At 34.1% G+C, this 19,454-nt stretch overlaps 2 protein-coding genes across 3 annotated transcripts; both read left to right on the top strand.

The window, feature by feature from the left end:
- The first annotated feature begins 755 nt into the window (after nucleotides 1-755).
- Nucleotides 756-17,500, top strand: LOC145736001 (collagen and calcium-binding EGF domain-containing protein 1-like). Its single transcript, XM_081990210.1, has 8 exons — nucleotides 756-1,181; nucleotides 2,646-2,771; nucleotides 4,553-4,701; nucleotides 6,797-7,053; nucleotides 13,564-13,672; nucleotides 14,556-14,680; nucleotides 16,882-17,048; nucleotides 17,097-17,500. The coding sequence occupies exons 1-8, from the start codon at nucleotides 1,063-1,065 to the stop codon at nucleotides 17,434-17,436; spliced, it is 1,392 nt and encodes a 463-aa protein (XP_081846336.1). The 5' UTR covers nucleotides 756-1,062; the 3' UTR covers nucleotides 17,437-17,500.
- LOC145736029 (uncharacterized) lies at nucleotides 7,470-12,776 on the top strand. 2 transcript variants are annotated; one of them, XM_081990249.1, is made up of 3 exons: nucleotides 7,470-7,832; nucleotides 8,118-8,925; nucleotides 12,136-12,776. In XM_081990249.1, the coding sequence occupies exons 1-2, from the start codon at nucleotides 7,688-7,690 to the stop codon at nucleotides 8,918-8,920; spliced, it is 948 nt and encodes a 315-aa protein (XP_081846375.1). In that variant the 5' UTR covers nucleotides 7,470-7,687; the 3' UTR covers nucleotides 8,921-8,925; nucleotides 12,136-12,776. The 2 variants fall into 2 exon arrangements, with proteins under 2 accessions (XP_081846375.1, XP_081846366.1); XM_081990240.1 differs by lacking the exon at nucleotides 12,136-12,776 and adding an exon at nucleotides 10,731-11,983 and having other exon boundaries at nucleotides 7,471-7,832.
- Nucleotides 17,501-19,454: the final 1,954 nt, after the last annotated feature.

The following is a 19,454-nucleotide window of genomic DNA, read 5'->3' as shown; positions in this document are numbered from 1 at the left end:
AGACTTCTGCAGGAAGTAAGCCAGGAGCACCTTTTCATCCGTAAAATTCTCTGCATTCTGTTCAACGCACCATTTTTGGTAAAGAAGAAACTGTTTTTTGTAAGCCTCGCGAGATTTTTCTGGAAGAAGGCTAGCGATGGCCTCTTGGGCGGCCTCTTCAATGTTCATTTTCAAAAAATACGATTTTTCTGGACTCACCGTTAATCCCTTAGCAAATTGTAGCCCTCCCTACGGTCGGGCTACAAACCTTTCGCCGCGGGATTAAAAGAACCACTTTAGTCCCTAGGTTTATAATATACTATAAAAGTCATGTAGAATCAGTACTTTATTTGAAACTTGTAGAGAAATGTTAGTAAGAATCTACTCACTATACCTGCTGCAGTGTTGTACAGTTGGCGTTAGACACAATCGTCGATGATTTACAGTTCATTTTCGTGAGTAATAGCTATCATTACATGCTCGTTGAATAGTATACTATAAAATTATTATCTCAGAACGTTAGTTTGACACTTCACTATTTATAAATATTCTCTTTTACTGTCCTACTAGTGCCACTTGAAATTCAATTGATTGTTGCTTAACGCAATCCAGTTTTAAATCCGCTTGTTAGTTTCCAAAAATACAAAATTGATATTAAAATACAAGTTCAGTATAATACCCTCTTATATCTTGTAAATCATTATATCTAGATATTTTTACATTTTATTACTACTCCTTTTTTAATTTTATTTGTTCCAGGGAGTTCTGTATTAAAAACACCTCTGTTGATTAGACTGAGAAATAGATTTTTTTTAATAAAGCCAAAGTTTTATTTCCCGTTTGTCTAGGCGTTAAAGCACCAACACTATATTTCATAAAACCTCTAATTAAAACTACTTAAAAACTAATTGTCATTACTCGAAAAACTCGACGCTTACGCCAGTAGATTTCGGACTGTTGCACCAGGCCAATATAATGGCTTAATCACTTAAAAAATTTATATTTTTTCATGTCGTGTTTGTTGCAATTTTTTGGTGTAATTAACTTTCGACAAAGGGACGATAAAATGAAAACTAGAGTGAAATGATGTTCCTGTTTCTGCTAATTCTGGCATCGCCTTTAATCGATGCCCTTGAAGAAGTTTTGCCCTCTCAGGATGGATACTACCTAGATACGCTTAACGAGGTTGCCGCCGGAACCGGGTAAGCTGGATTATTGACTCAATTATCTCGTCAAAGGTCTCTAATGGAGGATTAAAGATCTTCGAAGAGGGTTTTAAATAAAAAAAAATTGACTTTAATCCTGCCCTATTAAAGGGCATTAACCTAATTTAGAAACTCCCGCCTTTTAGCTGTAGATAAATTGAGAAATTTAGAAATCAATTTTATTAGCTCGACGTTTAGCATCTTTACAAGAAACCATAATTTGTCTCTGGGCCAGGATACTCATAGCTTTAATCTCTTTCGATGTTTCTTTCAAATTACTTTTCAAGAAATCTTTCACAGCTTTGTACACTCTTTCCAATGTTTTGTCCTTCTTCTCCACAAGTTCGCAAGCATACTGGAAGCATTTTTTAACCTGCCTTTTACATTCAATTGTACGATCATTCAGTAGCAACCAAGATGCTTGTTGAGCTGCGTGGATGTTTTTGATTGCCTCTTTGTACAGTCCTTCCACCTCTTTGACGTAGTCTTTATCCATAGTTCTGTCCAGCAGTTCACTAACATTGTGTTTGAGGATGTCCAGCACTAATTCCATTCGCACTTTAGTGTCGTTTTTAACTCGGTTAGCAGTTGAGACTGCTTCAATTTTGACCCTTTCAAACTCTTTCATGGTTTCTGCCTTTAGTTCTTCGAATATTATTTCCACTTGGTGCATTTTGCTGATTTGGAGTAGATTTTTTATGAAATGTCAAACTAATGACAGTGTAATGAAATGAGTAAGTTACCGGTCAGATTTTAGTTTGTTGCAAAAGTACAGGTGATGAAGAAAATAATTGAGTGTTCTAATAGCAAAATCGCCAATTTTCGTTGTTTTCAGTAAATAGAGTTTGGCGTTTTTGTAACAAATCTTTGATTTTAAATAGCTTTTTATATGGGAAATTGGGTGTTTAGGTGCAAATGACACTTACATAACTCTAAATAACTTTTCTGTTTCTTGAATGCAACAAAAATGTAAAATCAGTCTTAAAATGGAGAGTGGCAGTTTTGCTATGACACCACTCAATTGGTGTATTATAGGATTAGAATTAGAAAGCCGGTAATAGCTATTTATATACCAAAAGGACATTACTGAGCAAATAGCTCTAAATTATTGAAATTCAAGATCAACAATAATTAGGTTGGATGATGGAAACCACGTGAAGTTGCTGAAATGTAACTTCAACGTTAATGGTCAAAAATCCAGTGTAAGAGACTACTACATGTCCTGTATTTGTGTTAATCTCAGCACAATAGGGTAGTTTAGGTAGTTAGTTAGCTTTAGCTGGGTAGCTGCTTTTTCTTGACAGAACAGTACTGCAATTTACGCAAATTATACAAATGTGGATAATAGTAAAGATTAAAGAAAACCATGTATTTTTCACATATTAGCTTTGGTATCATCAATTGATTAACTGAACAATAAATATCAAATGATTCAGTTACTTATTAAACTCTTTCTTTTAGGGCTGACACTTTAGAATGTCCATCAAGCAACATTATAACCACAAGATATAAGTGCAATATGGAAGGAAAATGGGTGGATTGTACCAGAAAGCATTGCTGCCACGATTACACATTTATTGGAGGAAGGTGAGATTGAATTAAAAGCTATTATAATGTCAACCAAAACGACAAGTCTCAACGAAAATACCACAGCAGATAACGTAATTTTGCAGCATTGGTGAATGGCTATCCTGACTCGGTTAATCTCCAAAGTTAGACAGCTTTAACCACCGCTACAACATCTAATTTTGAAACTTAAATCCTGGGTTTGAATGACTCCCCCATTCCAAACTTTCTTAATAAAAATCTCACCCTTATTGCGTGCTTTTTGTACTATTATTCTTACACAAAATTAGTTTTTTGTGAGGTGTAATTAATTATGTTAAAAGTACAATTTGAAGAACTGGATAGACACAATTGCACCTGAAGGAAACTGTTAGTGACTATACTCGTAGCAAAATGTATAATTTATTTTTTAAATAAATAATTGCTTGGTGCTGCTCAATAATACGAGAACTTTTGTTTTCAAATAATGAAAAAAACTTTGATTTTCTGTAAATCTCTATAATGCCAGAATTTTACTTTTAACTCTTACAAATTATTTTATTTAACGAAAAAAGAAGTAGAATATTTATTATTGATGTAGCTGGTAAAAAAATGGTTTTTAGACCATTTTGATTTAAGAATATTTGTTTCGTTCTCTATTTCTTCTGTGCAGTATTTTTAAAATATTCCGGTTCAAACATGCAGTGCCTCACATCTTGTTTTGCTTTGCATCCCACGGGAAAAGAAAACTTTTTTCCGGACTGGTAATTAAATATACTTTGAATTGAATTTTCTAACACGTCTCTACAGATGATTTCAAATTTTTCGACGGTCACGTGATCGTTGTCATGTGCAGAGCACTGAGACACTTTTGCAGTGTTTTGTGGAAAATCTGGTGAATAACAGAGTTACATAATTTCTCTTGTCGTACACTCAAACACTACACACTTTAGGCTTACTAAAATTTTTTGTAAGCAAATAAGTATTTCTGGGACATTTCAGGAAAATTAGGTTAGGACTAAATAGTCCTGTAGCGTTTTTTTAGTAATTTAAACTTCCTACAGTTTTATTTCTATACTTTTGACAATTTATTTCTCTCGTGCTTCTCTTGTTGCACAAACAAGCACTTTCTCATCACTAGAACTTCTGTGAGAAATATTTTTTTTCTAGGGCAATAGTATATTTCATGCAGAATTTTGTCAAATACCAGAGTTACAAAAAGTTTTGCAAATAAATCTCTTCAAAAACTTGCAGGTGTTTTTTAGCAATATTACAGAAAATCACATTTTGCAGATAACAGAGTTACAGAGGGTTGAATTTCTAGGACCAAAATATTTTTCCCAATGTTTCTATTTGGTCTTTTACGGCCAAACTGCCAAAGGAAATTAAATCCGATACTTTTCCTTCTTACACTTTCAACAATTAATTTGTTTTCATGAAGTCACTAAAACATCTTTCTGGAAACTTTTAGCTCCATGCAGAATTTAGACAAATAACAGAACTACAAGAAATTGGAAGTGTTTTTCAGTCATTCACAATTGTACTCACAATTTTAGTTGCAAATAAAAAGTTTAAAATGTTTTCTAATATTATAATAGGAAATTAAACTGCGTATTGAGGTTTGTCAAAATTTTGATAATTAACCAATTTACAGGGGGCTGAAATTCTTTTGGGGCACATATAACTCTATTAAATTTGTACATGCTTAATAAACCCTGGATATTACAAATAAATGTTTTGCTAATTATTGTATTTTAAAAAGTACAGTCGAATCTTTTAGCTTCTGTTTGTTTAATTATAATAAAGAATATTTTTATTTCCAGGTGTGTTCCAAAAGATCAAGATCCCTGCAAAATGAATTTGTGCGAACAAAAATGCACTGTTTACCTTCAGAGGGTAATCTGCACTTGTTTTGACGGTTACAAGTTCAGTCCTGAAAACCAGCGAAATGGAATCAAACCAGTCTGTGTAGGTAAGAACAATTTATGAGGCAAACAACACCTCGCCGGGAACAGCAATTGCGACCCATTCCAAAAAATCGAAGAAAGCGACTTGATCCTGAACTGGGTCACAATGCCTCCATCTGGGCTAGTCATAAAGTGCAATCCAAAAAGTTTGAGAACAATGGACAAGAAACCGGACTGGCGTTGGGCCAAAAGGGCCCGCGGCTTGTTAGCGACGTGTGGCGTAAAAGCGCAAACATTGCTCTGATTTGCCAGGAAATTGTCGTCACTATATCAAACAGCAAATCAGAAAAATTACAATAACTTTATACAGGATGGTCCAGTTTTAAATGTCAATAATTCACCAATCCATAGCCAATTAAAAAATAAGCTGACATTCATTATGTCATTTTCCTGAAAAGTGCTTCCTAAGGAAAATACAGTCCTTTTAATTTCTGTTTAAAAAATCGATTTTTTTTTTGTCATAACTGTCAGCAATATTGATCAAATTTGGAGCAAGCACTTTATTACACGTTATTACGGTCAAAGATCCAAAACTAACCTAACCCAACTTAAAAATTGTCTTGGAAACGGAAAATTCACTTAAGAAGTTTAAAAAATATTATTGTAGCCAGTTTTCATAGTTTCCAGACAAACTAAAAGACTTTTGAAAATTGAATTAGAAAAGATAAAAATTTCAGAAGCTTAAAAATTGTGTTTGTAACCAGTTTTCATGCAAATCGAGATACTAAAAATTGACTTGTAGACAAAAAAACTACTTTTTCAAGAATTTGTTACTACAAATTCATACATTTAAACCTTAAAAATTGACTTGAACCCCAAAATGTGACTGAACTAATGAAAAGTGACATCAGAAGCTTAAAATTTGCATTTGAATTAAGTTTTCATAATTTGAAGACAAATTTCAATATTTTAGTCTTGAAAATAGTCTTAGATGCAGGACATTGACATTAGATTCATGAAAATTGTCTTGAAAACGAACTTTTCCTGCTTTTTACTTTGCTTTTCATTTTCTTCGAATTCTGGACTATTTTTAGTGCTTCAAAACTGCTTTCAGCTTGGAAAATCGAGTTTCAAGACTATCTTCACCAAGTTATTGACATAGCAAACTTAAAAACAATTTTTACATTCTTTATAGACTTAAAATGGCATTCCAAGCTTTGTCACTATTAAATCGACTTCTAGACACCTCAGTGCTAAAAATTCGGGTATTTCTCAATAAACTAGACTGTTTTTAGTGTTTTAAGGCTGTTTTCAGTGCCTCAAATCGAGTTTCAAGACTATCTTTACAAAGTTTTTGACTTATCAGGCCTAAAAGCCAGTGTGTCCACTGACCATAGACTTGAAAATGTTATTTCAAGCTTCTTCACTATTAAATTGACTTCTACACTCATAGGTGCAATAAATTGTAGCATCTCTAAGAAATTCAGACTGTTTTTAGTGCTTTTTAAGTTTGAAAAATCGAGTTTAAGACTATTTCCAAAAGTCAAGTTTCTTCAGTAATAAAAGTAAAAAATTTTGGTACCAAAAGCTACAATAATAGTCTTGAGAACTAATTTTTGGAAATAAAATAGTCCGAAAATTTAATTTACTTCTAGACTTGTTGTCCAGTCCAGAAAACTCAGTTGTACACCAATTAAAGTCTTGAAAATATACTTTTGGACTCTCTTTAGTCCTAGTAAAGTCAGTTCTAGCATTAAAAGTCAACTTTTATATTATTTTTAGTAGTATAAAATGAGTTGTATGCACAATACAATCTTTGTCTTGATTTCCGGACTTTTTTTAGTTCTTGAATGCCAGTTTCAGACACTCAACCAGGATGGCAGTCTGAGAAAGCGAATCATAAGACCATTCCTAGTAGTAAAAAAGTTTTTAGACTATTCAGTACACATTTGGACTTTCACAAGTCTTGAATGTTCAGTTTTAAACTATAAAACGATTTTTTAAATAGAAATTTGGAGGACTGTATCTTCCTTAGGAAACGTTTTTCAGAAAAATGACATAATGCAAGTCAACTTATTTTTTGATTGGCTATCAAATGGTGAATTATTGACACTTAAAACTGGACCACCCTGTATAATCTAAACTAACTATTCTTTGCAGACGTAGACGAATGCACAGATAGAAATGGAGACTGCGAACACAGGTGCACGAACGAGATAGGCAGTTATCGCTGTTCCTGTCACGAAGGGTTTGTCTTGAGGACCGATAATAAAACCTGCGAAAGGGAGCTTCACCCTGAAAAAGGCGACGCCGAGGGCCCTTTAAGGGACACTCAGGCAGCTCACATTCATCGATGCTACGCTAACTGCGACAGTTTAGTTCGGTTAAATGACAAAGTGAAAACTTTGCAGGAGAAGGTAAACGATGTGTTTTTTGCTGTAAACTGCTGGTATTCGATAGGGCCTTTATGTTCACGTCGAATATAAATATAGAAACAAGTGCTGGAAACCCTTTTGGGTTTTAAGTATTCATGGCCGTTTGCTCTCTACGTAAATGGCCAATACAATGGCTTTCCGACCTCGACTTTTGTACCAATTTACTTTTACGTTTATTGTTGCTTCCTTTCACAGTGTAAAATTTTCAGTCTCTTTTCAATATTGTAGTGAATGACGGGCAGACATAATATGCCAAGTTTTAAAATAGAAAATTTGAAAAATGTGATGTTTTCCAATATTGGGGTAGTTTATTTGTATACCAACAAAGCAATTGTACGAAAAAGAATAGACTAGGATTTCTTATTTATAGATAGTTCAACATCATCATTTATCAAATATTAAAAACGTATAAACGGAAATTTTTCTTCGCTTGTCCTTGATATAATTACACATGTAGTTTCCGTGAATCATGTTCTCGGCACGACGTTTAGAGCAAAAAAATTGTTTACTTTCCCCTTATCGCTGGTCGTTGTCCCGATCCTGGTATTCATTCCGTTTTGTCGTGTTCAAGGTACGCGTCGAAAATAAAATCGCGTAGTGGAATATTGTTATCGAAATGCCGAAACGCAAAATTAGTAGTGTGGAAAAGAAAAGTGAAGTGAAAAAACTCAATAAGAAGCTTAAGAAGATTCAGAATAAGCTGAGCTCACTGGTTTCAAGTGATTCTTCTTCGTCTCATTCCTCATCCAGTGAAACTTCCAGTAAGTAACAATGTTGAAATAAGAGTGAAATCATGCGATTTCTACAACACTCTAGGCAGCACGCGCTCGCCAAATAGAAAGGTAGCACTTGCTATTCTTCTACATACACTAAATTTTAAATGAGATGAGATCATGCGATCTCAATTAATCTCAGGCAACATGCGTTAGCCAAAACTAGTAACACTCGTTACTGCGCAACATTAACAAATTGTGTGTTACAATTAAAGTCATAAAATACAAGTACTTACTAATAAGTTAAAAGGACTTTTTTCCTTTTATACATAGATTACTCCTCGGACGAAGAACCTAGTAATGAGGAAATACAGACCGTGGCTCCATCAGGGGAACAAGCAGAAATAAATTTCGACTATTTTGGTAGTAAACCTATTGAGAAGGCACAAATTGGTGCCGCAATACACAATGAAATAGCATTACGAGGGAAAGCAGTGCTGCAATCTGGGCTAACCAGTGCACAAAGAACCGAAATCACGGACAAATTCAAAATTCCCGAAAATTGTGTGCAATTAATCCCACCAAAAACAAACCAAGAAATACTACCATGCCTCCCAGATGGAGCTATTAAGCATGATAAATTTATTACAACTTTGCAAATGCAACTAGCCCACGGGCTTTCGGCCATTGCCACCGTGATTAACAAGAACTTGTCAGCCGTTGAACTAGCTAATGACACAATAATCCTCGGTGAGGCCTGTCAAATAATAGCTAATGTACACAACGCTCTTTCTCTTCACAGAAAGTTCAAAATTTTGCCGCATTTACATCCAGATTGTGCTAAAGTAGCCAAAAATGTTAAGATGGACGAGCATCTGTTCGGGAAAGACTTTCACGAAGTTTTCAAAAACGATCAAATCTTAAAAAAATCAAGCACTCAGCTGAAGAAGAAAACTGTTCTTATGACAACTGCAGCATCTGGAAGTCAACAGAAGAACCGGCAGCCTTTAAACTTCCAGCGCCCTCAATACAAGGGAAGATTCAAGGAACAGAAAGAAGAGAAGTCGCCAATGAGAAGGAAGAAATGGAACGATCACAAGGAACAGAAATACTATCGCAGGAAATACTCTGTTTAAATAAGGTAACTAAATACGCGGGGCGCTTAAGTCAATTTTCACTTGCGTGGAAAAATGTTACACAAGATAGCAGGATTTTGGCCTGGGTTCAGGGAATAGCCCTTCAATTTAATTCGAAACCGAAACAACTGCGGGAACCCAAAATTAGCATCGAAAGATGTCAGTATAAAGATTACTTTAATTCTATTAATAATCTAATAGAAATTGGGGCTATTTCAAAATGTGTCCCAATAAAAGGTCAATTTCTATCGTCATATTTTTTAAGAAAGAAACCTAATGGAGAAAATAGGTTTATTTTAAATCTTAAAAATCTCAATACGCACATAGAAGCGCCACATTTTAAATTGGAAGACCATAGAACAGTTCTGAAACTTATGACTCCCAATACATATTTAGCTAAAATTGACCTCAAAGATGCTTATTTTCTACTTTCAATACATAAAAATTTTAGAAAATACTTAAGATTCAAGTTTAGGAACGTATTGTATGAGTTTAACTCACTCCCATTTGGCCTAAGCATAGCGCCATTTATTTTCACTAAAATAATTAAACAAGTATCCGCAGTTCTTAGAAAACTGAATATTCTGTTAGTAGCTTACCTGGACGACATGTTACTTATTGCTGATACCAAAGATCAATGTAAAAATAACATAAAAACTACTACAGATCTGTTAGAAAAATTAGGATTCATTATAAATGTGAACAAAAGTATATTAGACCCTCAACAGAGCATTACCTTTCTCGGATTTTCTTTTAATTCAATTAGCATGAAGATTTCCTTACCGCAAGAAAAGACCCAAATTCTAAGACGTCAAATTGAGGAATTTAAGAGAAAAACACATTGTACTGTTAGGGTATTTGCACAGTTAATAGGGAAGTTAGTAGCATCATGCCCTGCAACAAAATATGGGTTTACTCACTTAAAAGTTTTTGAAATACTAAAACATTCAGTTATTTCGAACGACTATAAAAATTACAATAGAAAAATCGAAATTCCCAGCTTACTGAAAATCGAATTATCCTGGTGGGAAAAAAACATTGGGAAAGGACAAGACATAAAGCCACAACAATTTGCATTAGAAATTTTCTCAGACGCGTCGCCGTCTGGCTGGGGTGCTTCTTGTGAGAAAAGAATGTTTCATGGGTTTTGGGATAAAAAGGAGTCTCGAATGCACATCAATTTTTTAGAAATAAAAGCAGCACTTTACGCACTTAAGTCACTGACCAAAAATAAACATGATATTCGAATTTTATTAAGAATTGATAACCAAACAGCTATCTCCTGTATAAATCGAGGAGGGAGTGTGAAATTTAAGCACTTGAATTATGCCACGAAGCTTATTTGGGAATGGTGCGAAAACAAAAACCTATCAGTCTTTGCTAGTTACATTACGTCATCAGACAACATAAAAGCCGACAAAGAGTCAAGATCATTGTCAATTGACACAGAGTATCAATTAAACTATTATGCTTTCACAAAAATCATAAAAAATTTTGGGAAACCGGAAATAGATTTGTTTGCTTCTAGAATTAATAATAAATGTAAAAAATATATTTCTTGGTTCCCGGATCCAAATTCTTTTTTAGTAGATGCATTTACAACGACTTGGAAGAAATATTACTTTTACGCGTTTCCTCCTTTTTCGTGCGTTGCACGGGCCTTAGAAAAAATTATTCAAGAAAAAGCAGTAGGCATACTGGTAGTTCCGAATTGGCCCGGGCAACCCTGGTTCCCAATTTTTAAAAAACTATTAATTAAGGAACCGATACTTTTTGATCCTAGTCCTAATCTACTCATATCTCCCTTCAGAAACAGTCATCCTCTGGCCAAGAAGCTTTCCCTAGTGGCAGGGAAATTATCAGGATCGCTTATCAAAACAGAGGGATTCCAGCAGCAGCGATACCAATCGTAATTAATTCCTTATCAGAAGGCACACTCAAGCAATACACCAACTGTTTTAAAAAATACTGGTTGTTTTGCAAACAGAAGCAATTTGGTGATCCATTGACTTACAACCTAACAAATTATTTAGAATTCCTAACACACATTGTAGACACTGGTATGTCTTATTCTGTCATTAATTCGTACAGATCGGCGTTAAATCTAATACTCTCGCCGAATGAACAAGATCGAAAATGCATCAACAGATTTTTAAAAGGTGTAGGAAATACTATACCTCCACAACCGAGATATCCCTTTATATGGGATCCAGACTCTGTACTTTCACTCTTAAAAACATGGTATCCATTAAATTCTTTAAATTTGGAGCACCTAACCTATAAACTAGTTTTCTTAATGGCAATTTCGTCTGCAAGCAGGGTGCAAACTTTGTCAAAAATAAAAATTAAAGACATATTAAAGCACGATCAGAAAATAGAACTACAAATATCAGAAAGAATCAAAACATCAGCTCCAAATAAACTTCAACCCCTTCTTATTTTTCCTTTCTTCAAAGAAACACCCGAGTTATGCGTGGCGAGCACTATTGAAAGTTATCTTGAAAGAACGTCGAAATTCCGTGAGAACAATGAACAGTTAATTTTAACTCATAGGAAACCGTTTCACCCAGCAACTTCACAGACTATAAGTCGCTGGCTTAAATCAGTACTCAAGTTAGGTGGAATTGACACTGGAATTTTTTCCGGTCATAGTACTCGCCACGCATCAACTTCAGCGGCCTCTAGAAAGGGCGTAAACTTCGAAATAATACGCCACACGGCTGGTTGGACTCCGTCCTCAAATACGTTTTTTAAATTTTATAATAGACCCTTGATTAAGCCCAGAGAAGAGTTTGCTAAGGTAGTGTTAAACACTGAAAAGTAAAATTTGTTTAAACTTATTTTGAGTTACTTTTTAAGAGTTAAGTTACTATTACTAATTCTGTAGTTAACATTATTGTGTTGAAGGGAGAATTATCCCATACGTTATTGTTAAATAAGCAATTATTTTGTAGCGGCTACCATATTTCTTTGTGTAATTTGGTTATACTTTGTTCATCAATTTGTATTATACTTTGTTCATCAAATTAATATTAATGTTAAATACATTTTCGCCGCTTGAAATCGCTTTTCTACTCTAAACATCTACATGTGTAATTATATCAAGGACAAGCGAAGAAAAATTATAAGATTAATCGACTTACCTGTAAGGATGATTAATATTAATTTTTCGAGCTTGTCCGTAGATATAATTACAAACCCACCCTCCACTGTAGAGGTGGTACTCAAGCCCACAAAAGCGATTTCTTACTCCAACGGAATGAATACCAGGATCGGGACAACGACCAGCGATAAGGGGAAAGTAAACAATTTTTTTGCTCTAAACGTCGTGCCGAGAACATGATTCACGGAAACTACATGTGTAATTATATCTACGGACAAGCTCGAAAAATTAATATTAATCATCCTTACAGGTAAGTCGATTAATCTTATAATTTGATTTTGTTTTAAATTTTAAATAACTTTTTGCACATTAACTTCAGAGGGAAATGGCCAATTCCATGCTACTCCAGGATAATTAACACCAAACTCTCAAAATTTAGATTTTTAATTTTAATGGTGTATCTCCTACTCAAAGTCCCTTGGTAAAATTTAACAAAATTTCGAAGTTTACCTATTAGAAGCATCATTTCCAAGGGATTTGATCATTTCAGTCTGTTACAAGTCGTCATCATCTATCGTTTATTTGTAACTACCCTCTAGTAATAATATTATTAACTTACCTATATTACTTTCCGTACTCCATTCCATGCTACTCCAGGATAATTAACACCAAACTCTCAAAATTTAGATTTTTAATTGTAATGGTGTATCTCCTCCTCAAGGTCCCTTGGTAAAATTTAACAAAATTTTGAAGTTTACCTATTAGAATCATTCAGTCTGTTACAAGTCGTCTTCATCTTTCGTTTAATTGTAACTACCCTCTAGTAATAATATTTTTCGACGACTTACTTTGAAAGTACCTCATGTACGCTTCCATTTAGAAGCAGAAAGGGGTTATTTGCCGCGCGCGAGCAGAAAGAGAGATTTTCTGCTCTAGAGCGTTTTCGCTTTCTACTAACAATCTACTCCCCAACTTTTTTCGGCGTTTCCATAACAACGCTTGACATACCTGTTTGAAATAACCACATTCCGTCAAAGTGATTTATCGGTGACAATGAGTTCGAGCGACGAAAATGATGTGAGTTGTCCTTCTAATCCACCCCACAGCAGTCGTCGAAAAAATATCGTCTATATTTCGAGCCAAAAGTACTTTTGCCGCTTTTACATGATTGCAGCGTTCGGCTTCGCCTCACGCTGCAATTTTCATGTGCAAGCGGCAAATATATACTTTCGGCTCTTAATATAGAATATACTATATTAACTTATATTACTTTCCGCACTTGTTAGGAAAATTCCGAGACTTTTCTGTTTCTGACTTTTGACATGTTCGTTATTTAACATACAGTCTGATGACAAATTGATTGCTTTGAGGCCCCTTACAAAATTGGTACTTGAAGACTTAATTCATTTGTGACAGAAGTTTATCAAATTATTCAGGGTTATAAAATATTCACTCCTTATAAGTAAACTTAACTTAAAAATTAGGCAGATATCTCAAAAAATGTAAAAATCTATCATTAATTTGACACTTAATTTTTCAGATATCAGCTTTAAGTACAGCTATCCGACTGTCAAGTTTTGCATCAGGACCGCCAGGACCGATTGGTCCACCAGGTCCCCCGGGTCCCCAGGGCCCTAGAGGATTTCCAGGTCAGTATCGACCAAAAGCTACGCAATATTGCGGCAATTACTTCAGGTGTGCTTTTAAACAAACAGGGCAAACGTCCCAATTTATCTGGTGTTTAACGGGGATCACATGTCAAGCAAAACCATGACGTCGAAACATGGCCGAAAGGGCCGATATTTCATTACGTCCGCACTCGAAATAATCGCTATAAAGTGTCGACGACAAAACGAATGGGAAAATATTTTTGCTGGGACAAAGCGGACATAACTAACTTGTGAAATATGCAACGATCGTTTTGTTTTCCGGTTTTGTTTTTTTTTTTAATTCAATTCGTGTGTTTTTTAGCCCGTCAGGACCAGTTTGGCTGAAAACGTGCCCGAATGGCTATTGAGCTAATTATTTATTTATGTTTTAGTACATTTTTAATGATAAAACACAAAACGCTTGGTGACCCTTATTGAATTGTTGAGAAAATGGTACGCCATTTGCCTCTAAGCCCCTAATTCGAACCTCTAAAACTTGGAAGTTTTATTATTATTTAGCAACCTCTTTAAAACTTCTCGCAGCTTAATAATATTCGTGCCTCTAAAACTGAAAATTTCCGTGTAGTTATTAGGCTTAGAAGCGGGCAAGACAACTACTTAATAACCAAGGAGAGTAGCTGCAAAGTCTCTTATCAAGATATTATGAAACTTGGAAATTTATCAGCGACACAGTATTAAATTGGAGAGCTCTTTTATCTTTCGATTGAAAACGGAAAGAATGGATAAATCGCATTGGATTTGATTGGCTTTTATTCTTTTTATTAAAGCTGACGCTGCTTCTGGGAGAAAAGTTTCTTTTGCTATTATAACTTACAAAACGAGGTTAAGTTTAGTTACAGTTCTGTTAGAACGTTACTTTTAGGGGTGGATTCCAATGCCATATCTAGTTCAAATGGATATCCGGACTACACTTACTCTATGTTGGATGCTTTCGTTCCAGTTTCAGAGGATGAAAATGCTCAGTGTAAATGTAAAAGGGGTCCGAGGGTAAGTTAATTATTATGCCACTCAAATTCTTGTAATAAAGGTAGGTCATGCAATTTTGGACGTTGTATACAAATTCAACTTTTAAAGTGTAAAAATATACAGGGTGGTCCAGTTTTAAATGTCAATAATTCGCCATTGCATGGCCCATTAAAAAATAAGTTGACGTGCATTATGTCATTTTCCTGAAAAATGCTTTCTAAGAAAAATAAAGTCCTTCAAATTTTCGTGTTTTTGGTCATAACTGTCAAACCGTTGTAGCAATTTTGATCAAATTTAGAACAAGCACTTATGAAATTAATACTTATTATGAATGGCGTTTGCCAAAATTCTCCAGTAGCGTAGATACAGGAAGATAGTTGTCATAGTTTCTGCCTGATTCTCTACGTCACTGGATATTTTTAAAAAATTTCAGTTTTTTTACTTTACTTGTCCAATTTGACAAAATAAGTACCTCTTATAAAATTCTGATTTGAAGCTTCGTTTACGAGATAATTGAGTTATTACGTTCAAAGACCCAAAATCAACCCAACTTAACTTAAAAATTGTCTTAAAAACAGTGAAAATTTACTTAAGAAGCTTAAAAAATGTCTTTGTAGCCAATTTTCACAGTTTCCAGACAAATTGAAAGACTTTAGTTTTGAGAATTGTCAGTAAATTTACTTTGAAACGGGGAAAATTGACTTGAGAGGCTTAAAAATTGTCCTTTGACCAGTTTTCACAAATTGAAAGATTTTAGCCTTGGCAATTGAGTTGGAAACTGTGAAAATTGTATTGAAAGGCTTAAAAACTGTCTTTGTAGTCAGTCGTTATAGTTTTCAGATAAGTTGAATAACTTTAGTAGTGAAAATTAGGTTGGAAAATTAAGGTAGAAAAAAAAAAAAAAAAAAAAAAAAAGAAAGTAAATTAGGTAGGTCATGGAAAACTCCTTTATCTACAATTTTTTACTACAAATTCACACATTTCAACATTGAAAATTGACTTGGACACCAAAAAGTAACTCTAAACCAATGAAAAGTGACATCAAAAGCTTAAAATTTCCATTTCCATAGTTTAATCTTGAAAATAGTCTTAAATACAGGATATTGACATTACATTCATAAAAATTGATTTGAAGACTAACTTTTCAGATTTGTTTATTGCTTTTCATTTTCTTAGAACTCTGGACTATTTTTAGGGCTTTAAAACTGCTTTCAGCTAGGAAAATCGAGTTTTAGGGTTACCTTCACCAAGTTTTTGACATAGGAGACTTAAAAAACTATTTTTACATTTTCCATAGGTTTAAACATGCGATTTCGCGCTTTGTCAGTATTAAATTGACTTCTAGACGTTTCACTTTGCTTTAAGACTGAAAAATCGAATTTCAAACAATTTTTTATAATAAGAGTTAAGTTTCAGACTCTTGATTGATGAAAGTAAACAATTGTGGCATTAAATGCTACGAGATTAGTCTTAAACACTAATTTTTAGAATTAAATTAGTCCAAAAATTCGGACTTACCAGTGTTTAATTGAATAAAAAAAAAAGTCCAAAAATTCTGTTTTTTGACTATTTTCAGTGTCAAAAGTTAACTCGTAAACCTCACAGATGACCAGATTTGAATCCTTTTGAACCATTTTAAAGTAAAAAATACAATAATCCAAGTAGACATTTTTGTCAATTTTGAATTATATCCAGTGAGCGTCTTCCTGTATCGACGCATTTAAACAATTTTGAAGTTCTGTGTCTTCCTTAGGAAGCGTTCTTCAGGAAAATGACATAATGCATGTCAACTTATTTTTTGATAGGCTATCCATTGGTGAATTATTGACATTTAAAACTGGACCACCCTGTAGATCTGTTTTAACATACTTCAACACATACGTTTAAAAACTTTGTGCCATAAAGTAGCACAGACCAAACAGTAAAAGATCTTTACTCATCTCCATATAAAATCCATCACACATTTAAAATGTGTGGCACGCAATTCTTTAGCGGAACGCGACAGTTTGCAAACTGCCTTACAAATTCACCCTTTAACTCTAACTAGCACAAACTGCAATAAAATCGAGATACACTTCCGAAGATTCGATTGGAATTTCAAACAGATGAATAAATTTAACCTACTTACTCGATGAGGTGCGTAATTTCTTTTGTCATGCGAATAACTTAGTACTAGTACACTTGCGTCACTCAAACGGTTAATGCAAAGTGTTTCTTATTAGGGAGAGTCCGGTGCACGTGGTGCAGAAGGACAAAAGGGAGAACAAGGAGAACGAGGGCTTAGAGGACCTAAAGGAGACAGAGGATCGTTTGACTTTTTATTGCTGATGCTTGCAGATGTTCGCCATGATATTATCCACTTGCAGAAAAAGGTTTTCCTTGGAGAAAAGTAATAATTTCTAATTGTGTGTGAACGTTTCTGACGAGTTGGTTTCAGACCACCGAAATTTGACTTTGACAGTGCATTGTCCAAGAAAAAGGGTAAACATCATAGAAATCGCATAATGGAGGACCATAGGGCTTTGGAAGCCTTCTCCAATCCTAGTATCCAAACCACTAGGAAAGCTGTACAGGGGGGTAAAACTTCCCATAACAGTGCACCTGTCGAAGTGACTACAGAAAAAGTTGAACAGCATATTAGAGTAACCAAAATACCTTTGTCGTCAACTCCAGAAATTGATGAATTTCGGGATTTGGATTTGTCCAAAATTGACGACAGTTTAGATCAATACGAGGACTGGTCAGGTGATGAAATGACTGAAGAAGATTATCTTTAACTGACGCTTTCATGTTTATATATTTTTAACTTGTAATTAATAGTAATATATTTGTTCAGAATAATCAATTGACTATTATAAAGATGGTGAGAGTGAATCAAGTAGAAAAAAATCTGAAATTTGGATAAGATGGCATTGAAATTTTTGGTCTGGTTGAATCTAACGCTACCTTAAAAATCACGAATGAAGAAAGATTAGAATTACGTTTTTGAATATACAAATTATAGTTTATTATTATTGGTTTGGTTACACAATAAATACATAATACCATAATGCTTACGCAGGTAACACCTTTTACATTAAGAATAGTCCTTATAAATTGTCAGAAACACATTTTGTGACGTCCCATAAATTTAAAACCTTTGACAAATCTGCTTTGCTTTCAATATGCCAATTTTAGTTCCATCTAGTTTTAGTGTAGTGTGGCGAAACAAAATTTGTTTAGTGTACCTAAGCTATTCTTAAAATTGCTTTAAAACCCTCTGAATTTGATACACATTTTTAAACCTTTTGCAGGGAAATATTATCAAGAAAAAAAACACACAGGGTAATTTAAAAGTGTCTACTAAAAAGCAGATAAAAACGTAAAAATAAGGTAAAATACTAAATATTACCAGGAAAACTAAAAAGTAGTAAAGAAAATGTGAGAAAAAAAATGTGTTAAACGTGATTGTAGTGCACTACCGTATTAATTTTGCTCATCTAAAACCATAATGTCGCTAGCAGTCAAATCAGGGAATCCCGGGGGGCATTCTAGCAGAGTTACTTATCAAAAAAATTGTTATCCGAATCATCCATATTAGGAAAAATTACATTAAACCATGCCCTGAAAACCTATCAAATCTGTTATTCACCGTTTTAATTTAGTGTATTATAATGCGTATAGTAAGAAAGTACTAAATTATACGAAAAGATTAGCTCGTTTTAATTAAGTCGTTATTAGGGCAGCTGAACGCAACTGGATTCCCATTATACGGTAAGGCTTTTTCGTTAAAAAAAACCGCTTACTCACTTACTAAAAGGAAAAAAGACGTCATATTTAATTGAAACCCCCCTGGCATAAACAAACACCCGACGAAGTAATTACCGCGCTTACTGTCACAGAAAATAAGGTGGTTTTTCATAATTTACCCGTTTTTGCTAATGCCTGCGAAACAAATTATTCCCCATCCCGTTATATTACGTTCTGCCTCCCTCAGCGTTACATTATACTTAAGAGAAAACGAGGTATTTGACGTCTAATTTATTATGTTGATCGTTTAGTGCTCGCAGCAACAGGAGTTTAGAAGCCCAACAAAAAAAACTAATCAAACTTTCTATTATATTCCTGAAATTACTTATGGAAATACCACCAGATGGTGAAAATGTACGAGTAATATGTAATCAGCAGTTTTATTTAATTGGCTTGTTTAACAGTGATTATGTACTAAAATAGCTATTTATGTAACCAGTTACGAAAAGTTCGATTTTGTGTAACGAATGAATGTTTGTAGGGCGAGCGCAGCGAGGTCCTACAATTTGAATGAGTTACACAATAAGACATTTTCGAAACGTGTTGCATACATAATTTTAACTAGTTACGAAAAGTAAAACGTTTTGTCACTCTAATCAGTTTTCAAAAGTGTCACTTTATATGCCAAAATTAGTAAAAAAAAAATTTTAAGCATATTTGTCACAGTATTTACAGTAACATTAGTATTACAGTGACATTATCCAGAAATATATGCCGGTATATCAGAAGAAAAGTTGAAGAAAGAGAAAAGTTTGAAAAAACGTTGTTCAAAAACGAAAAAAACAATTAATAGCTGAGCAATAGCCAAGAGGAAAGTAAAGCTGTAAAATACTATAGTTAGTGGTGAACTGCACTAAACAAGTTAAAAGGTCAATACAAACGGAACAAACCAGGAAAACTTGCTTAGTTATGACATGAAGGCTGTCAAACATAGACCTGAAGAACGCGTTTTGTTTGGTAAAACGAAATCAAAGAGCAATACTGAGAGACCACAGCCAAGTTTATG

The sequence above is a fragment of the Ips typographus genome, linkage group LG1 (assembly GCF_016097725.1).
Source record: "Ips typographus isolate SLU linkage group LG1, UJ_Ityp_2.0, whole genome shotgun sequence".
NCBI lineage: Eukaryota > Metazoa > Arthropoda > Insecta > Coleoptera > Curculionidae > Ips > Ips typographus.
The sequence above is the reverse complement of the archived record's forward strand: the minus strand, read 5'-3'. Positions and strand labels throughout refer to the sequence as shown.